Source organism: Drosophila simulans, chromosome 2L (assembly GCF_016746395.2).
Source record: "Drosophila simulans strain w501 chromosome 2L, Prin_Dsim_3.1, whole genome shotgun sequence".
In the NCBI taxonomy this organism is placed as follows: domain Eukaryota; kingdom Metazoa; phylum Arthropoda; class Insecta; order Diptera; family Drosophilidae; genus Drosophila; species Drosophila simulans.
Genome location: NC_052520.2, coordinates 19,297,510 through 19,317,061, shown reverse-complemented (window position 1 = coordinate 19,317,061; position 19,552 = coordinate 19,297,510). Strand labels below are relative to the sequence as shown.

The 19,552-nt window shown below is 45.5% G+C and overlaps 6 protein-coding genes and 1 long non-coding RNA gene across 12 annotated transcripts; 3 read left to right on the top strand and 4 right to left on the bottom strand.

The window, feature by feature from the left end:
• The first annotated feature begins 298 nt into the window (after positions 1-298).
• Positions 299-2,185, top strand: LOC6732851 (E3 ubiquitin-protein ligase Hakai). Its single transcript, XM_016178058.3, has 3 exons — positions 299-799; positions 933-1,447; positions 1,518-2,185. The coding sequence occupies exons 1-3, from the start codon at positions 436-438 to the stop codon at positions 2,016-2,018; spliced, it is 1,380 nt and encodes a 459-aa protein (XP_016025571.1). The 5' UTR covers positions 299-435; the 3' UTR covers positions 2,019-2,185.
• A 203-nt stretch (positions 2,186-2,388) lies between these two features.
• Positions 2,389-3,694, top strand: LOC6732850 (probable phosphomevalonate kinase). Its single transcript, XM_002079924.4, has 2 exons — positions 2,389-2,734; positions 2,803-3,694. Exons 1-2 carry the CDS (start codon positions 2,661-2,663, stop codon positions 3,296-3,298), a joined length of 570 nt encoding a protein of 189 aa, XP_002079960.1. The 5' UTR covers positions 2,389-2,660; the 3' UTR covers positions 3,299-3,694.
• On the bottom strand, positions 3,642-5,070 carry LOC6732849. Its single transcript, XM_002079923.4, has 2 exons — positions 4,777-5,070; positions 3,642-4,715 (listed from the first exon to the last, which is right to left on the bottom strand). The coding sequence occupies exons 1-2, from the start codon at positions 4,951-4,953 to the stop codon at positions 3,750-3,752; spliced, it is 1,143 nt and encodes a 380-aa protein (XP_002079959.1). The 5' UTR covers positions 4,954-5,070; the 3' UTR covers positions 3,642-3,749.
• Positions 5,071-5,411: 341 nt separating this feature from the next.
• On the top strand, positions 5,412-14,904 carry LOC27206496 (protein spitz). Of its 5 annotated transcripts, none has more exons than XM_016178062.2 (3): positions 5,412-5,564; positions 11,000-11,195; positions 13,583-14,904. In XM_016178062.2, the coding sequence occupies exon 3, from the start codon at positions 13,805-13,807 to the stop codon at positions 14,507-14,509; it is 705 nt and encodes a 234-aa protein (XP_016025570.1). In that variant the 5' UTR covers positions 5,412-5,564; positions 11,000-11,195; positions 13,583-13,804; the 3' UTR covers positions 14,510-14,904. The 5 variants fall into 5 exon arrangements, with proteins under 5 accessions (XP_016025570.1, XP_016025568.1, XP_039147205.1 ...); XM_016178061.3 differs by lacking the exon at positions 5,412-5,564 and adding an exon at positions 10,143-10,265; XM_016178060.2 differs by lacking the exon at positions 11,000-11,195 and having other exon boundaries at positions 5,414-5,564.
• On the bottom strand, positions 5,462-8,991 carry LOC120284255. 2 transcript variants are annotated; one of them, XR_005543487.1, is made up of 2 exons: positions 7,003-8,991; positions 5,462-6,846 (listed from the first exon to the last, which is right to left on the bottom strand). It is a non-coding gene; the product is annotated as an uncharacterized LOC120284255 (long non-coding RNA). The 2 variants fall into 2 exon arrangements; XR_005543488.1 differs by having other exon boundaries at positions 7,039-8,991.
• Positions 14,905-15,428: 524 nt separating the features above from the next.
• Positions 15,429-16,892, bottom strand: LOC6732844 (transmembrane reductase CYB561D2). Its single transcript, XM_002079921.4, has 3 exons — positions 16,321-16,892; positions 16,063-16,255; positions 15,429-15,801 (listed from the first exon to the last, which is right to left on the bottom strand). Exons 1-3 carry the CDS (start codon positions 16,624-16,626, stop codon positions 15,491-15,493), a joined length of 810 nt encoding a protein of 269 aa, XP_002079957.2. The 5' UTR covers positions 16,627-16,892; the 3' UTR covers positions 15,429-15,490.
• An 850-nt stretch (positions 16,893-17,742) lies between these two features.
• Positions 17,743-19,475, bottom strand: LOC6732843. Its single transcript, XM_002079920.4, has one exon. The coding sequence runs from the start codon at positions 18,540-18,542 to the stop codon at positions 17,874-17,876; it is 669 nt and encodes a 222-aa protein (XP_002079956.1). The 5' UTR covers positions 18,543-19,475; the 3' UTR covers positions 17,743-17,873.
• Between the last annotated feature and the right edge of the window lie 77 nt (positions 19,476-19,552).

The window sequence follows — 19,552 nt, the reverse complement described above, 5'->3', positions numbered from 1 at the left end:
TATTATTAAGTTTTAATGCTCGGATTTCTTTAAGAAACTTATTGCAGATTTCACATTTTCTATTCACTTCAGTTTTTTTAATTTTGAAGCTACAAACGAAATTAGTAAGCTATTTATATGATACAAAAACAGTTAAGTAGATGCTTATAATTATACAAATTTTTGTTTTTTTAATGATTTTTAATTAACTCAAATAGGCTTAAAAATATTTTAAAAAAATTGAAGAAAATAAACAAGTAAAAATATTGTATTTTAAATTGGACAGAGATGCCGTATCTTTTGGTGGCCAGTGTTGTTAGGCGCAGACTGGTCACCCTAAACCACTGCACGTCTATGGGAACAGCTGACAACCCTGGCCAAACGCAAATGCGGAGCTAAACAAAAACCGAAAAACTTAAAGTCCGGCATAAAATCCCACGCAATTATCAGTGAACCATGGACACCGAGGAAGTGAAGCGCGGCCGCGGACGAGGGCGTGGCACCAGGGCTCGCGGGCGTGGACGTGGCCGAGGACGCGGTCGTGGCAAGAAAATAGACGACAGCAGCATCGCCGACGCCGCAGCCCTGGCGGCCAGCAGCTGTGCAGCCCTGGAGGACAGCCCGGGAAGACTGGACGCCTCCGAGGATTCGGTCATGCAGGAGCTCGACAAGGAGGGCGACCTGGAAACGCCCGCGGCGCTGGAGGAGCCCCTGCCGCACGCTGCGCCAGGCGCAGTCGCCGCCAGCGGAGAAATGACTCCAGCGGCGCAACAGCCACAGGTCCTGCAGCAAGTGCCACCGCCCGTGCTGAGCCAAACAAGTGAGTCTCCTTCCCTACTGAATGGTTGCCCAAGATAGTTGACTTGATTAGCATCTTGGCTTGATCTTGGTATCCTTGGTATCCAAACTTGAAGCATGTAACAAAACTATCTCGCTATCTCTCGTCCACGCAGTCGACATGGAGGCGGACATATCGCAGCTGGAGGCGCCCACTTTCACCACGCTTTCGCGCGGACCGCCGGAGCCGATGCTGCGCCTGAAGTGGAACCACAAGGTGAGCCTGATCGGCGAGAAGGTGCTGAACCCGATGATCCACTGCTGCGATCAGTGCGACAAGCCGATCCTCGTCTACGGCCGCATGATACCCTGCAAGCATGTCTTTTGCCTCAAGTGCGCCCGCGCCGAGCCCATCAAGAGCTGTCCCCGCTGCACGGACAAGGTGCTGCGCGTGGAGCAGAGCGGCCTGGGCACCGTGTTCATGTGCACGCACGGCGGCAGTCGCTACGGCAGCTCCGGCTGCCGGAGAACCTACCTTTCGCAGCGCGACCTGCAGGCGCACATCAACCACAGACATGTGGCGCCGCAGCCGCCACCGTTGCAGCCGCAGCTGTCAGCCATGGCGGAGCAGCCGAAAATGACGGATCTGGGCGGCGTCGGTCTGGGCCTGGAGTTGCACAAGCAGCGCAAGGCGAGTGGTAGCTATGGCTCCTAAACTAAGCTGTCCTGTCTATAAAAAAACAACCGCTTGCCCCTTGCAGCTCTCCGAGTCGTCTGTCCCCATATCCGTTTCCGCCTCCATTGCGTCCCGTCCCGTCCTGCCGCGGCTGCCACTGACCGGCGGTGTCGGTAGCATCGGTAGTATACCGCCACCAGGATCCGCCGCCGCCGCCCAAAACGCCATACACGGCGGCCACTCGACGCTCACGCTGGCCAACTTGGCCAGGATCAACAATGCCAATGCGCAGGACTGTCACCAGGGCAAGGCCTCGCTGCACCACACGCTCAAGAAGGGCACGCCCCACCAGTCCGAGTCGGTGGCGGATGCCTCCTACTACAGCAGCGTGCTCGCCTCCTTCGGCAGCGCGGCCGGGAATCCGGGTTCTGGGCCACCCGGCGGCGGGGCAGCAACAGCCCCACAGCCCGCCAATCCGAGTGGCAGCCATCCCGCTGTTGGCCCAGGTGCCCTGATTGGAGGCTCCGTCGACGCGCCAACTGGTGGCTCGAGTGGCAACTGGCAGCAGTCGCAATACTACAGATAGGGGGACGAAAGCGAGGGGCTAGTAACCAGGGTAGACGATTCAACGCAGGCACGCAGGCTTTTAATTAAGTGAACAAATGTATGTTAAGCTGAACTGAAAACTATTAAAGATATTTTACGGGTTATGCCAACCCGAACATTAAAATAAATACTACTCCGGTTTTAAAACTTGGGCTAAGCTTAATTCTTAATGTGGTCAAAGAGGGGGTTAGCATTGCTTATAAAATATATATTTATCATATAGCTCGGCAGTTCTCAAGCTGAAAGAAATTCAAAAATCCCGCTTGATTGACCGCCTATCGATGACGATACGGCTACCACTCGAGCTGAATTAGATTTAAAAAACCCGCTCGATTGACCGCCTATCGATAACGATACGCTTTCCAGCTGGCAGCTGTGCCAGCGAAATACAAAAGGTAAACAAATCCGACTTGGAGCACAGACTTTGAATGGAGCATTAGCATAAACACAACGGGCCGGAGTGCCGGAGTCAAGTGGCAAGGGCCAGGGAGAACACAACCACATCCAGTATCTGATGAGCACAGCGCAGAACTTGGGAAATCGAGGCCACAAGCAGAAGCAGCAGGAGAAGCATCGGTTGTGAAAGAAGTGGGCGATCAAAAGTGAAAGTTGCGCCACAATAATGCTGAAAATTGTACTGATCAGCGGAAAGCGAAAGTGCGGCAAGGATTACATATCCGAGAGGCTGCAGCGAAGGTGGGTGCAGTCCAATGCTAGTGGTAGTAATTACATATTCGGACAACTAAAATCCAATTCCATTTCAGATTGGGCTCCCGATCGCGAATCGTGCGAATCTCGGAGCCCATCAAGTCGGAGTGGGCTCGAAAGCTGCAGTTGGACCTGGACGCACTGCTCAGCGATGGACCCTACAAGGAGAAGTACCGGCGCGACATGATCGTGTGGAGCGACGAGGTGCGGGCCAAGGACTACGGCTACTTCTGCCGCGCGGCTATGGAGGAGGCACTGAGTCGCCAGCAGACGCCCTACATTCTGGTCAGCGATGTGCGGCGCAAGAACGACATCAGGTGGTTCCGGGAGACTTACGGGCCGGAAAGGGTCATCACCTTGCGTCTGACATCGCGTCCAGAAACGCGGTGTGCACGCGGATGGACCTTTACCGCGGGCATAGACGATGTGCCCTCCGAGTGCGATCTGGATGATCTGGCCGACGGCTTCGACTTGGTGCTGGCCAACGACGAGGAACTCGACCAGGAGGCCATCGACCATCTGCTCGACAGGCTGCAGCTGCAGTATAGCTAGAGCTTGGGCTTCTCGGCTCACCATGCTTTGAACAAATGTATTTTTGATATATCACGTATTCCGGTCCTCACAAATAGCGTAGGTTATGCAATACACTAGACATGAATGAAGTTACGTACCTAATAGTACTATGGAATACTCGTAGTAACGAAATAGAGCTTGTGTGGTGGTTTTACTAAAGTGTAACGTTTGAGACTTAATGGATTCAATGGATATACAAACTATATGTCGCTGATTTACGGTAATAGGTTACTCCAAGAATAAATAGTCCGGTTTCCAAATGCAAGAAGACTAGAGTGAATACTCATGAGCAAACTTCATCCATCAACATATGTGCACAATGTACTGGCAAGCAAACTAATAAAATGATTTATTAAAAGATGAGTAATAAAAGTATGTATGATTTGGTGGGTTTAGGTGGACATAAGGCAATTGTAGCTACTAAGCTGTGTTAGTAAACGGGTCCGCTGAATCCCTCGGCGCCAGAGATTAGCCGCAGCTGATCGTTGAAGCTCTGCGCGGGCGGAATCTGATTCTTCTTAGAATCCTTTTCCGTGGAACGGGATCGCAGATGCGGCTTATTCTTAACGCAACTGAGTGGCGTTCGCTTTTGGGCGGACAGGGGGGTACTGTTTGTCTTGGGCGTAATGGATCCTCCGGTCATCGGGGAGCCCTCCTCCTGGTCAACATAGATCTTTGGCTTGTTGGCTCTGGCGGGCTTGCGCGGTGGCACCCGACGCTTGTGACCCAAACGCACTCGCTCCAGATGCTTGTTGGCCGGCACTTCTGGTAGCTGCTCCTCGCCAGCGGCAAAGGACGCCATGCTGCTGCCAGTGCTGAGATTCAGGGTCAGTGTTTCCAAGATGTGCTCCAGCATCTGGGCCTCGCGTGCCTCCTCCTCCTCGTCGTCGCAGAAGATGATGGGTGTGCGATCGACGCCCAGACTCGGCGAGCGGGGATCACCATGGGGCTGCTGTGCCGGCGGAGGCGTGGCCATTTTCACCTGACCCTGCTCCAGATTCGGCTCCTGATACGGCAACAGTTGCTCACAAGGTAACGTTTCTTCCTGATCGTAGGGCAGTGAAACAATCTCCAGGGAACTATTGTTGTGTGCAGCAGACGGCGGTGTGCCAAAGCTATCGCAGCTCTCCTCCAAATCCACTTGTGGCGGTGTGGGTGGCACTGCTCTCTGCGCTGTCCCAACCCTGGTGTCCACAAAGAGATCAGCGAATGTGTCATCCAGATTAAGCGAACGAACCTCATCGAGGACCAGTGGAGTGCGATTCAGCTGAGGAGAGCGAGGATCGTTCAGGGAGAAGCCCTTAAGCAATCGTTTTCGCAGCATGGAGAAGGCATTTTCACTGGTGGTCACATTCTGCTCCGCCTCCTCAACGCGAGGTTTTGACGCCTGCAAGAACTACACCGCAGCCATCATTACTAACCCTTCAAAAAGATGTCTACAGTGTCTACAAACTCACGGTTAAAGGCGTGCGGCAGCCATTTGGTGATCGAGGATCGAGCAAAGCGTTGTTTTGCTCTCGATTCGGCGTCGTCATTTCCATTTGTTCTCGCTTTTCGCTGGCCAGGCGCATTTTGTTTAGTGTCGGCGTATCCGGCAGATATTCACCTTCCATTTTCGTTGCCTTTGCACCCATTTTAATAAAATAATCGGACTTATTTTGCGACTTCTCACTAAATGTTGCGGGGTGAAATAAAATCGTTGCCGCGCATTTGTTTTGAAATGGCGTCGCATGGAGTTGCCAGAGCAGCAAATGCCTACTGTAAACAGTATTGTTAACGGAAGTCTAGCTATTTTCAAGCCAAATCATGCAGTGATTACAGAAGGATTTTATCACTAGTATTATTAATAATACGATTTACGTATAATACGTTTAAGACTCGTTACTAATGTATATAAAGAAATTAAACAACTTTTGGGATATTTAGAACTTTAATCTGCAATATTTATGTGGATTCCTTGCGTTATACTCCTCTCAATTAAAATGATTAATTAATTTTTATTTATAGTACATTAGAAAATGTAAAATGCAGTAATCAAATAACCTGATATTTTTTCAATTTCGCTTTACAGCACTGATTTTTATGTTGCCAGGCGATAGTGTCATCTCCACCCTCCAGCCGAAGTCTGGCAACACTTGTTCATTTAAGACGCGACACAACGAATTGTACTCTTTCAGTTTTTCAAAAAGAAAATGGCATAAAAACAGGCCAAAAAAGTGCAACAAACGAAGAGCTATATCCCAAAGTAAGTGCTAAAGTAAGTGATAAACATCCAAATGAAAGCAACCCAAATGCATACAATGCGCGAGTGTGTGTGCTAAAAATCATAGCAGTAGTGACTGTGTACCTTCACCGAAAAAAAGGGGAAATGAAGACAGGAAACTGAGTTTTTTTTACTCCAGAAGACTATTTTTATTGAATTTACGCAGTTGCTGTACTAAATAGGCGTGTGTTTTTGTGTATGTGTGTGTGGGCGCCGCAAGCAGCAGTAAATTCTCCTGTGTGTATATGTGTTTTTTTTTCTATGGCCGTCTCCTTTTTACACACACTAGCGCACAATACAGCTGCGCCTTGTTTTTTGCCGACATTTTTTCTGCTTAGTTTTACTTAATATTTTTTTCATTTATGAAGACAAATTATTTTGCTCGCTTTGTGAAGCCATCAATGTGGGTTAGTAAGCTAAAATGCTGCGTAAAATTGCGCTATTGTTTTATTTGCCAATTGTAGCGCAAAAAGTAAACAAATTGTATACACACAAATGCCAGAGCGCATGTCGTGCAGACTTTCTCTCTTGCTCCAAATTGCGAGTGTATGCATGTGCGTTCGTGTGTGTGTGAGTACACGCTGAAAACAACCGAATTTCATTCATTGCTCATTTCCGAGAAAAAACTACACGCTACACTCGTCGCCATCTGCAATTGCACCGCTGTGTGCGTAAGTCACTGTATCACAATACATATATGCACTATGTACATAGGAGCCGCTGCAGTTGTGCAACATGTTAATTGATTCCAGGGGCAGCTGGGCGTGGCAGGTGCAAAAGCCCCCTCCACCTCGCTTCTATTTACAGAAACTTCTTCCCACTTCCAGAGTTCAACATTCTTGCTCTTCCCGTCGCTTGACCGCGTTTTTCAAACATTCCACGAGCGGTCTTAGCACACTCACACCGGCACGGTATGTGTGTACATGCATACATACGTATGTACGTATATTGATTTCAATCAACTTTGTAAGCGCGCTCTCGCCTTCTCCTTCGCTCATTCGGCGGTGTGCTATGCTCTGCCTGTCTCTCTCGTGCTCATTTGTCAATTGAGCACCACGTCCGTTTGTCGGCTCATCAGCAATTTACACAGACACACACTTCACCGCGCTGCATCCGTGTGGGTAAATTCCATTTCCTGTTTATAATATTGCGGCGTCTTGTCTGTCTGTCTGCCGCACAGCGGAGACGCAAACCAGCAGCGCTCTCCCTTTCGCCTTTCGTTCCGCTCATCTCGCTGCACAATGGATCGATCCTAAATGAGCATCTTTTAAAAAATATTTAAAGTTAACAAACTTTCAAACGTTCATAACGCATAGCAAATATGTATATTGTAATTATCGTAGTTTTGTTAGCTTATTTTTGTAATTTTAAACATTTTAAATTAATAAAACATCTTTTTGCAAATCGGATATCAATTTACTTTCGCTCTTATCCCACGTACATATCTCCCACTTACGATCATCCGCGAGTTTCGGTTCCGTAGCACGTTACTTTTCGCATCGCAACCACTGTGCCGTTGGCATTGGAACGCTGACCGCTTTGCGGCTGGGAACGATGCGGAATCGGAACATCCGAATGCGACGCGCTCCGCTCTTATTCGAATTCCCAGCCTGATCCGGCTGTCACTGCTCTTGTTGTTGCGGCAGCGGTGAGTTGAGTAGTACAGTACGTGCCACTTCCTTTACATTCAGAAAAATAAAAATTGCTCACACACACTCATGCATGTGTACGCCTAAAGCATACATAAACAGACGTTCCGGACAGACAGACAAACATTGAGTGGAGCGTTGGGAGGGGGAGCGTTTGCTTGGCGTCTGCGCCGTGTGTTGTTGCTTTTATGCTGCCCCTACTTATTGTTCTTGTACAGTTGCAAAGACACTCACATTGGTGCATGCGTGCGTGTGTGTGTGTGTATGGAGCCAAAACAGTGAAAACGAGTTTGATATCTGGCTAGATATGGCAACTCTGTCGGCGAGTGCACATCCCCCCAACCCCAAGCCCCAAGCGCCCGCTTATTAGAAGAGAAATACCGCAGAGCGTTGTTGTTGATTTTACGTAAGAAGGCCGTCGAACTCAGCATAGAAAATGGTGAGAGAAAGAGAGTGCGGCCGCGAGAGAGATGAAATATGGGGGCCCAAGACCAGAACCACAGCCAGAGAGAGTTTGCATGCAAATAGGTGCGAGTGTGTGCGTCTAATGATTACCGTTACTATTTGCATGTTGTCTAGTCAGACGTCTCGCGACCCAGACTGTGCGACCCACCAGGCAATTGGCGAAAAATTCTTCGTCGTGACCTTTCATCGTCATCGTTTCAACCGGACATCCAATATATATGCATATGTATGTGTGCGTGACAGTAATGTTGTTTATTGATTTTACTAGCATTGCCTTAGAATTGGCTTTCCGAATGAGTATACAAATGCATACGGCAGCGACGGCGGTAAAAATGTTAGCAAATTGCAAGAATGCACTGAAAAAAAAGTGCGAGCATCGGGCACTATACATACATAGTTGGGTAATTACATCTTTCTAGGGCTTTTCCGAACACCGTTGCTTCGTAACTTTTAGATTGCAGATATCAACTAACTAATGTCGGCCAAATTACGCGTAAGAAAACCAATTATCCAGCGGTCTGGAGGAATCCTTCGCAAAGCATTGCTAGTGCTGTGACCGCAGCTGTACACTTGCCACTCAGTTGCGTGCAGTTCTGCATTTCTGCCGGCTGTGGTTCAACGTCCTAAGCCGCACACAACAAGTGCAACAATTGTAACATCAACAAAGCAACAGAACACCGCAAAAGGGGCAGAAAGGCGGTGTGGCAGAGAAGCACAACTTGATGGGGGAATCGGATTGGGAATGGGAATGCACAAATGCAGAAGCGAAGCGACGAAGATGGCAAACGGAATGAGGGCAGGTCCTAGGGCAATCCATTAACATTTTGCCCATCGCCCTTCCCCCATCATCATCGTCATCGTCATCGTCGTCATCTTCTTGGTATTATTGTACAGTTGAACCTGTGGCACTGAGTCCCGTCCCGCTGGGCTGTGAACTAAGCCGATTGATTGTCCAAATCTCTCCGCAATCGAATTGCCATCCGGGTGACTCTTGGTTTCTTTCTTTTCCTACCTTCTTCTGCTTTTCTCCCGCTTTTTGATGCATTCCGACATAACCCAGAAAGCGTGTGCCAGGTTGTTGCTGTTGTGTCGCTTGTGACGTCAATTGGCTGTGGAATGGTGTCGGCGGCCCACATTGCGGACCGACTGCCCACCGGAAACGGGTAGTTGTGCCGCTTTCATACATGTAGTACATGTACATGGGTTGAATCCGCCACATTAGAGGCGGAGAAAGATCGATGATTCCTCAAAAAACATCGATGTTTGTGATTTTGCGAAAACATCGATGACATCGATGTTGCTATTGCAACGAAGGAATTCCAAAATATGATTTGCCTGTGACAACGGCGCCCCAAATGTTATAGATCTCGTATGGATTTACCCAGAATATATACATAAAATAAATATGTAATTTTATAACATAAAGTTACCACTCTTAGTGGTATTTTATAACTCATAAAGTTAAAGCTCTTAGAGCTGTAGCACACTTTTTTACCATACTTTTAAGCGAATGTGCAGTTCTTGGAGAAACCCTCTTCCAGCCCTGAATCGCGAATCTCCAGCAAGTTGCTCCCATTTCAAGGGGCGTTGGATCGAGAGAATCTGGAAAGTCAAAATAGCAATATTTGTGGCAACGACATCGGTCGGGGCTTTATTTTTGGCGCGCTTCTCGAGCGGCCAGAAGAAATTCACCGAGGAATGGAATGTTGTTTACTTGCACGCCTGCGCATCCGCATCCCCAACCTTCGGCCAGTTCCATGAAATCTGCAGTGGGGCCGAACTCGTCTGGGTTTCATCCTGTTCGTCCTGTTTGTCCGGCTACCTGCCCCGCCTCTGCGCACCGCCACGCCCTCCGCTCTCGAGCGCATTTTTCCTTTTATTTTTTGTGTTTTTGCACCGCCGCTCTGCGTCGCTTCTTGTTTGTGTGCCTTTCGCTCCGCCAAGCTTAAAAGTGGCGGCGTCGGCGGCGTCGTGTCAATAACATGTTGATCCTACATCGTGCGAAATCTTCTGGCAACACCAAAACAAAAACAAAACAAGAAAGCGCCCTTTTTACGGAGCGTAACTACTCAGATATACCCTTTAGTCCAATGGTACCATCTATAGTTTATTGATTCCCATTGCATTTTGTGTTGTGTGGCTTGACATTAATCGAAAAATATTGTTTTAAGATGTAAACGAATAAAGTACATCCTGAGGCAATGTATTTAAGTAGTTATGCAAAGTGTATGTTTGAAAAATACTTTGTCTAAGGGCCCATCACCGTATACCCAATTAACTCTCCGAGTAACGGGTATACAACAACTACATACAACATGAGCTCGAAAGCCGCATTGTTGTTATTATGCCGCATTTTTAGAGGAGAGACTTGGCCGCTCTCGTTCTCTCCCTCTCAGCGAGAGCGAGAGAATCTCGCTCTGCTGAAAACACCTCCATCTTCAGAACCAATTTTGTTGTTGTTCGGCATTCGGTTTTCGAATCTTTGGCGGTGCGGTTGTGTTTTTTCGTGTGCGCGGTGTGCGTCGTCGGCGTTCTGCACTAATGTTTCCAAATTAAAATGCAAACATTGGTAATTTGTGAAGATAAAGCAAAGTGAATTGGTGTTTTAGTGAGCAGTGTTTTATTTAGCTATGTTGTTGGGCAGACAAAAAAATAGGTTTTAACGCCTACACGCGCTGTCTTCCAATTTTCCCATCTTCTGCGTCTTTTCTGCTTTCCCTGTGTTTGTGTTGGTGTGATATATTTCGTTTTCGGCTTCTGGCGCTTCTCGCATAGCGACGCATAATCTATTTTCTTTTTGAACTATTAAAACTTTTGTTTGGTTTTGGAATATACATATATGTATGTGTGGTCCGCGCCCCGATACATTTGTCGCTTGCGCAAAATTCTTAGAATTCCTCACAACATTCCCGCGCACACACACATTCGTGGTACATATATACATACATAATTTATCCCCTTGAAAGGCATGGAGTAAGAGTGAGACGGCGAAGTGAGAAAAAGAGAGCGAGAGCTGAACGTTGGTAGTGTGTGTGTGCGAATATGCACGTATACGCAACACACCTCAAAAGGTTGTTGTCTCTGCTAAATGCGCCTTCTTTGCGCTCTCACGCCTTTCTGCTCTCTACTCTCTCGATTTAAAACTTGTAGGACTTGTTTCTTGAGCTTTTTTTGCGAAAACATAAAAACCGGTAAATTTTTTTTTCGAAACTGCAGGCAGAGAAAAGAGAGCGAGCTGTGTTGTTCCTGTATTGGCATTTTTTACCTTAACCATATTTTTCACACACTTTGCTTTCCTTACAGTTTTCTAAACACACACACATACAGAAACGAGAAGAGCCAACGAACTCGCAGCGACGCCCAAGAATGAAAGAGAGCAAGGCAACATGAAAATTACAGCAACAACAACTGGCTTGCTGAAGAAGTTGTAAAAGACGCAAGAGCAGAAGAAGAAGCAGCCACAACAGTATTTTTTATTAGCGGGTGTTGTTGTTGTCATGTATGTATGCACACTTTTTGCCGTCCACACTCTAATATAGTTGATCGTTGTTGTTGTTGCTGTTGTAATTATTGTGATGCTTGTATATATTGCTGTTGCTATCGTGCTAGTTGGCTCATTCCCCCATTACTGAAATGCACTACAAGATCATCGAACTTGCGTCAATTGCTATTTGCGAAAACCAACAAAATATTATAAACGGCCGCCGCTGATCTTGACCTACACGCTCGCAAGTTCAGCGCATTTTATATGGCTATTCAACTTGACTTTACGCTCATTACCTTACTTCGACTTCCTCTCGCACACAAACGCACATACATGTGTATACACATATGTGCATATGTACATGCATGCGAACGTATCACATGTATTCATGAACATAAAAGCGGCGGCGGTGGATTTAATTTTTATAACGGAAATTTTAATAAGCTGCCCGCTGTCGCTTGCCGCGCGTGAGCGAGAAAGAGAGGGTAGAGAGTGCAGCAATTGTTAACCGTAAAAGCATTCTAATACATAAACAAGTCCCCACACCCAACGTATAACTGTTTTTGCATTGCACAGCAGTGGGCGCTCGAAATGGTGAACATTCTTCTTTTCATATAAAATATTTTTGTTTTGCTCACATTTTAAAGTGTAGTTAACTTGGTCAGTAAAGCATTTATAATTTTTCGATAAAATCGATTTCTTAAATGATCTTCTGGAGGATCAACTGTTTTCGCTGATTTCGGTCGTGTTCTTCCGTTTTGTTATTCTTCGTTTGCATTTCTTATCAGTTTGAATTCCAGAACTCAAACTCAGAAATCATCTGAAAACAAATTTGGCGTCAAATTTCCAAAGGCTGGCGCCAAAATTATGTTTACATTTTTATTATAATTATTTAGGGTGCATTGCTTTTTGCCCTCTTTCACTGTTGTTCTTCGGTGTTGTGTGTGTGTGTGTGCCTGTTGAATTTTGTTGTTGTTGTTGCTGAAACAATGGCCAGTCTATAGCGTAGAAATGTACGAAATTTGTCCCATTCACTCGCGCTCGATCTGTCGCAATTCATAGCAATTCACATTTGCGTATTATCTATCACCAGTACCAGTAGTCTCATCATCGTAATCATCATTATTGTCGTCGTCTTCATGATCGTCATTATCATCGTGTTGTAGTCTCGTCGTCGCATTTATTTATTTTCGTACTTTTTTCATATTTGTTTATTGTGCCGTGGCTGCAAAAAAGTACAAGGCTCAAAGCCGACGGCCGTGAGAACGTTGCAAAAAGACTCTAGAAGAAGACGGGTCTCAATCTGAATCTGAATCTGAACCTCGGCGGCTCTCGTCGAATCGAAACAGGAGAATTGTGTCATTCTTCAAAGTGGTTGTGAAATGTTTGCCTTTTTATGCCTATTCATATCACAGCCAGCTTTGAGGAGCGACGCGATGCTCAAGGCAAAAAAAAAAAAATCACAATTTTAAATTGCACAAACAAAAACGCATAATTGAACACAAGAAGTATTAAAACGGTAACAAGTGTCTGATTTTGTTTATATCATTACATGAGCATGAAAACCAAAATTGAAAATTTTGAACTCCCGCAGTCAAGTATCCCGAAACCTCAATCAATGAAACTATATTGGCGCATTCATGCTGGGCTCTCAAAGTGGTTGTGAAATGCATTTCCGCTTTGCGCGGCATATCACAGCCAGCTTTGATGAGCTTAGCGTAATGTATCGTACATCAAATCATGATAATACCTCCCGCCACATAATTCACACGCCCATCATAAATAAAACACACTCTGTCCGCCTCTAATCTGTAGAATATTCGTAGTGAAATGCAATCTGAAAAGAAACGCGGCTAACAGAGATGAACGACTGAATTCGGAACGACGGAGGACAGATGCATGCCACAGCACCGAAAAATGGCTCAACTGGTGGACTGGTGGACTGGCACCTCCGACTTAGGGCCCTATCGAACTGACTACACACACATGCGGTGCAATATTGTTACTAACCCTGTTACTAATTCATGAAGTTGAGGAAACTGCTCCTCACCCGTACGATGTTGATTATCTAAGCCTCATCAAGTGGTTGTGATATGGATACCCAACGCATATCACAGCCAGCTTTGATGAGCTAGGATAATCAACGGGAGACAACGTAAATGAAATTGCAAACCGAAAGTGAATTGGAAGTGAAGAAAGGAGTAAAATTTGCTGATTGTAACATAACTATTCACAGCGATCTATTATAGTTTATACTTTTATAAATACATGCATATATAATTATGATTTTACGCAGTTTGATTTCCCTCCCCCCTTCTGTTGAGTACACAGTTTTAGAGTTAAATACCCTCGATGGTGCTTGGAGACTACTGGCCACTAATGTCCTTCTATCTTCCTCACAGATACACACACCTCCCCTAACTCAACGTTTACGTTCCACCAGCAGCATGCCTATGTAGAGAAAACCAATTCCAAAGAGATCTGACGACGCCCTAGCAGCGGACAACGAATATTCTAATTTATTTATGTGATAGTCACTAGTTTTAGTATTCCTAAGCTTTTAAACAACCAAACGTTGCACGCCAAAAACGAACGAGCCGATACCCAAAAAGCTACAAATTGTAATGCATTCCACAATGAGTGTACAACATGGGCTGGTTGCCCTGGTACTGATCGGCTGTCTGGCGCATCCGTGGCACGTCGAGGCCTGCTCCAGCCGTACGGTGCCCAAGCCGCGCTCCTCGATCTCCTCGTCCATGTCGGGCACGGCATTGCCGCCGACCCAGGCTCCAGTCACTAGTAGCACCACAATGCGCACCACCACGACGACCACGCCCAGGCCCAACATCACATTCCCCACTTACAAATGTCCGGAGACCTTCGATGCGTGGTACTGTCTGAACGATGCCCATTGCTTTGCGGTGAAGATTGCCGATCTACCGGTTTACAGCTGCGAGTGCGCGATTGGCTTTATGGGACAGCGGTGCGAGTATAAGGAGATCGACAATACTTACCTGCCCAAGAGGCCGCGTCCGATGCTGGAGAAGGCGAGCATTGCCAGTGGAGCCATGTGTGCCCTGGTCTTCATGCTGTTTGTCTGCCTGGCCTTCTATTTGCGCTTCGAGCAGCGGGCTGCCAAGAAGGCCTACGAGCTGGAGCAGGAACTGCAGCAGGAGTACGACGATGACGACGACCAGTGCGAGTGCTGCCGCAACCGGTGCTGTCCAGATGGCCAGGAGCCAGTTATTCCGGAGCGCAAGCTACCCTACCACATGCGGCTGGAGCACGCGCTTATGTCCTTCGCCATTCGACGCAGCAACAAGCTGTGAGCGGAGCGAACTATGGAAACTATGGAAAAATATAGAAAGCCGAATTTCGAATATGCCTTGCCCAACACACAATTCTTAACTGGGCTTTAGTCGATAGCTGATAACTCCTATTTACCTACCGCATGCTAAAGATCTGTTCACCCGATTCTATATAATGATCTTCACTTTCTCTTACCGAATGTTACCCAGAAACGGATTTTAAAGCCAGACAGCCTTGTATTACCCAATTGACTATGAATTTTAATACCTAACGCTAGCTATTTATTATTATTGCTAACTGATATACGTATCACACACACAACGCGACACACGCGCCAAGTATTATTTATTGCGAGAGATTTAAGAGAAATGATATGGATTTTCTAAATAAACATACGAAACTGCACCATGCAAAACACAAGGTTTTTCAATTTAAAGTGCCGGAAGTCAAGATCTTCTTTTCACGGGGTTTCAAAAGTTTGGACTTATTTGGGACAGTTACTATCAATTATGCGGCCTTCAAGTGTCATAAACCGATCAGATAAAAATCCGGGCAGGTTTTGGATTTTTAAATGAGTATTTATGTTATAGGAAAATGAATAATTGTATAACTAAAATTATCAGGTGATCATCATTTTGATTGATTAATTAAAATGCGGGCTTTTTGAGTGAGTGGTTCAACTTAAATTTAACCAAATTGCAGTGTATCTAATAGTCGATTCATTACTTTTTCAGACCTTATCAGCTGTCAATCAAACGGGGGTTCTATAACTTTTACAGGGGAGTACCAGACGTTGAAAGTCTGACCGCTGGTTAACCGGGTTTTCCCTAATGAGGCATTGTTAAAATACTTAGTCATGTTTATGGATTGCACGTTGTACCAATAATCAGGTATAAAATTGTTAGTTGTTTTACTAATAGTTGGATAGGTCGAAAAAATGGGCTTTTTAAAAAATTACATTTATTTATCTACGTACATTCGAGTGATTCTTTTCATCCTATCTAAAACTGTTGGGATATATTTTTGCATTTCTGATAGAGTGCCTTCATCGGTCCGTAGCTCGACAGGACCAACGATATGAGGGTGAGGCACTTCATCAGGATTTGGAAATCCGTCTCGCTGCGGCTCTTAAAGTAGCCCGTCTGGTAGCCGTAGTACTGGGTCACCAGTGCGATCACAAAGCACGCGAATCCCAGGAAGTTGTGGAACGTCTTGTTCAGCAGTGGCGTGATTAGCTTCTTGATGCGGCCGGAGAAAAGTGCCGCCAGGCCGGAGGACATGGCCAGAATGCACAGTACGAAGGCGGTCATCCCTGTTGGCAAAAAGCGAATCTGTTAGTCGAACTGGGATGTTAGATGTTAGGGGATCATTAAATTTACCACTAAAAAGGTAGTAGAAAAGTGATAACATATTTCGTTTCTGTCAAAGTAAATATGCAAATAGGGGCGTTTGTTCAACAAATGAATTAAGTAGTAATTTTTACTGGGAAGCACAGAGGAATGATTCCTTGGACCTATTCTCTCTCACTATTTTATTCTTCTGAACTTAGCGTCTGCTGTTGTGCTCAACTCACCCAGTCTCCCATGTGTCGATTGCAGCAAAAAGCCCTTCTGAATCATCTTGATAAGGGCACCAGCTGCCCCGCAACCGCCTCCCAAAGTGAGGAGCACCCAGTGGATGGTGGTCTTCGTCTGGCGCTTGTATCCATTTGTCAGCACATTGCCGCCGTAGTGGATCATGACGCCCTCGGCCATGAAGAAGGAGAACTGTGGTGTGGAATGATGATCTTCAGTGCCCGCTTAGACGGTGATGATGATCCCCAACTATTTACCCCGATGGTCACCAGCCAGGCATGCAGACCCGTGCCCGAGAGCCCCGTTCGCAGCGTCAGGTAGGAAATGTAGATGGTGATAAATCCAATGCACATCTGGTTGAGAACGTTGAGGAAGTACTCCAGTCTCTGGAGGCGATTCTGGGCCTCGTGACCGGACAGGGTACCGTGGGCCATTTTCGAATAGCGACGCGGATATTCAATCGGAATAAATGTGGGTCGGCGTGGCGATTCCGTCCGGATCGTGCTGCCGTAGTCGGCGGATGTCTGAGTTCTACTAAGCACTGGCTGCTGACTCTCGGACATTGTGTAGTTTCAGTTTTCAGTTTTTTACTTGCCGGCCTTTATCAGTGCGCTCTGGAATAATGTTATTTTCGTGTTAACATTCATACATTTGTCGACTGATAATACTGCCTGCCACTTTTCACAGACAAATTGCGGCAAATTATTTATTATTGGGCAAAACCAGACGTGTGCTCAAGCTACGACAGCAATTAAAGTTTTAGAATTCGCCCGATACGATACGCTCAATGAACTTGGTTAATCAAACCATTTGGTCGAATGTTTATGAGCAACTGGCGAAGCCATTCTTGCAGCGTCATTTGCAAGTTGACTGGACTTGACCACAAGATTATTTAACTCGCCATTCCTATTCATATCGGTTTACGCTCCGGGAAGCTATCAAAGTGCAGCCAAAACCGCAACTAGACCTTCGCTCGTATGCCTTTTTCAAATTTTCGATGGCGCGCAAAGTCTTGCTGCGATAGGTATTCGTTTCAATTTGCACTTATCAACACTAGACAAAGATACGGTATAATGCAACAGCGATGGCAGTTCGGCTTAAAAATAGCTTCAGCTTTAACAAATTGGTATATGATTATATAAAGTATATCAATGCACATGGCTGCAGTAATTAATTATTTTACATTAGATTTATGCCTTATAATTTTATTAGAGCCTTTGAAATCGAAAGAAAAGTAAACAAAACAACAAATTATGTTGTGTAATGTTTGCTACTGAGTTTGTTTCCTAAAAGTACGTTGCTTTTTATTGAGAGTTTCTTTTTTAATCACATAAAAAACCCAGAAAGAAAGCTTTAGAATTGGAGGGATAGCTAACCCCTCAAAATATGTTGCATACCTAAAATGCTTCTGTGGGTGCCATAACATTTATCTTTTGCAAGTGAGCGTAAGCATAGTTTTCTTTTGCAATTACGTTTTTGTAGCTTAAGGTGTTACGTAAGCCCCCTCCTCTTACCAAAAGAAGAAAACCAAATATTTAATATTTATTTAGCTGATAAAAGTAATTCTGGTTTGACATATTTTATTTTTTAATAGTTAAATTGTGAAACAAATTCTTTTCTTGGAGCTTAGAGAAAAACCCAAAAAAAAAAACGATATATTTTATTGTAAATAAGTCGCAGTCATTTTTTATTTCTCTCTTAGTCATTTGATTTATCCTTATGATAACATTCATTTAATATATAAATAGCAAATAGTCTAGCTTAGCTTAAGTGCACTATATACAGAATCAGGGATAAACGACAGCCGTTCCTAACTGGCCAGGCTACCAATCTTCTGGTAGAGCGACTTAATGGCGCCAATGCTGGTTAGGACCATTAGGACCATAGTGACGACCTGCATGAGGACAACGAAATCCTGTCCCTGTCCCCTGAAAATTCCAGTCTGCGTGTATCCGTAAAACTGCGCCATCATGGCGATCACGAAGGCGGCGAAGCTGAGGACCACATGGAAGGTCTTGTTGACCAAGGGTGAGATGGTCCTGCTCAGACATCTCGCCAGGAAGGCGACAAGTCCGCTCAGCAAAGAGATCAGGCACAGGACGAAGGCGGCGAAGCCCAGGCGGGCATGTAACGTGACGCTGATTGACCAATCGTCACGTATTAGTTGAATCAAACAGCCGGCCACGCCCATGCCGCCCCCAAGGATCTGAAGGACCACGTGAAAGGCGGTCTTGTATTTCCGGGAGTAACGCACGGTTAGCCAGCTGCCGTCGTAGAAGCACATCATTCCCTCGGCCATCAGGAACACAAATCCGAAGGTAACCAGCCAGGCATGCAGGCGAATGCCCGAGAGGTCCTGGCGCAAACAGGTCCAGCTGACCCAAATGGTGACGAATCCTATGCACAGCTGGTTGATCACATACAGCGCCGATTCTATATGCTGCAGCACTGAGGTTGGTTTTGATTTTCCATCGCTCATTGTGGCGCTGCTTTAGAGTTATTTCACAAAAATTGTAATTGCAATTTCAAGAAATTGGTAATTTAAATTTCAAGAAATAAGTAATTTTAATTTCAAGAATTAAGTAATTTTAATTTCACAAACACTGTTAATGAAGATTCACGGGAATTGTAGCTTAACTTCACAAAAGTTGTTAGTTTGATTTTAACTTAGTTTCATAAGATTTCTAGGATAAGATGAGGTATTTGAATTCCTATTGAAATTGGCAGGAATCACTTGAATATCCTTTATAAGGATTCTTATTAATCGTAATCCCTAGGGATAAAACCTTTTGCTTTCAATGCAAAGGATTTTTAAGGATTCTTCCTTAAGGATTCTGCCTTTTGCGACTATCGATCCGCCCTGCATTAGCTATTACAAGGCACTATGCGGAACTGAGGTTTTTATTGCCTTCACAATGGCTTTGTGACTTTCACTAGACTGGCATACAATTTGTTTGCTATCGGGTTATCAGCGACACATTTTGGGTGCCCCATTCTAATGCAGTTGACTTAAAGGATTATACAATATTATTGAGTGGTCGGGGCTGCATGTACACGTTCGCAGTATCGTGGGCGAGGAGATCTAATCGACCTTATCGACATCCATTCATTCACGCATCGATGTCGGGGCTTTCGGCACCAAGTAAAGCAGGATTAGCATTCACATATGCGATCGCACTCACGTTGACCATTCCCCGAAAACGTCATGAGCCGGGGGCTAAATTTAGAGGGGTTATTAATATTAATTAGACTCTTGTCACTCGAGTGCTTGCCCACTCGTGTCCCACTTATTGATAATATACATAATACTCATGTAGTCCTCCTGTCGGATCGCAAGTCAGCGGCGCCTTATCGGAATGCAAAATCGCACGTACCAGATAAAAGTTACCACCTACTTGAAAATATAGCAGCATTGTTGATGTCTTTGGGCCAAATGTCTGAGCAGGCAGGTTGAACCTCAGCCAGTCACTAAGTCACTAAACCACTGAG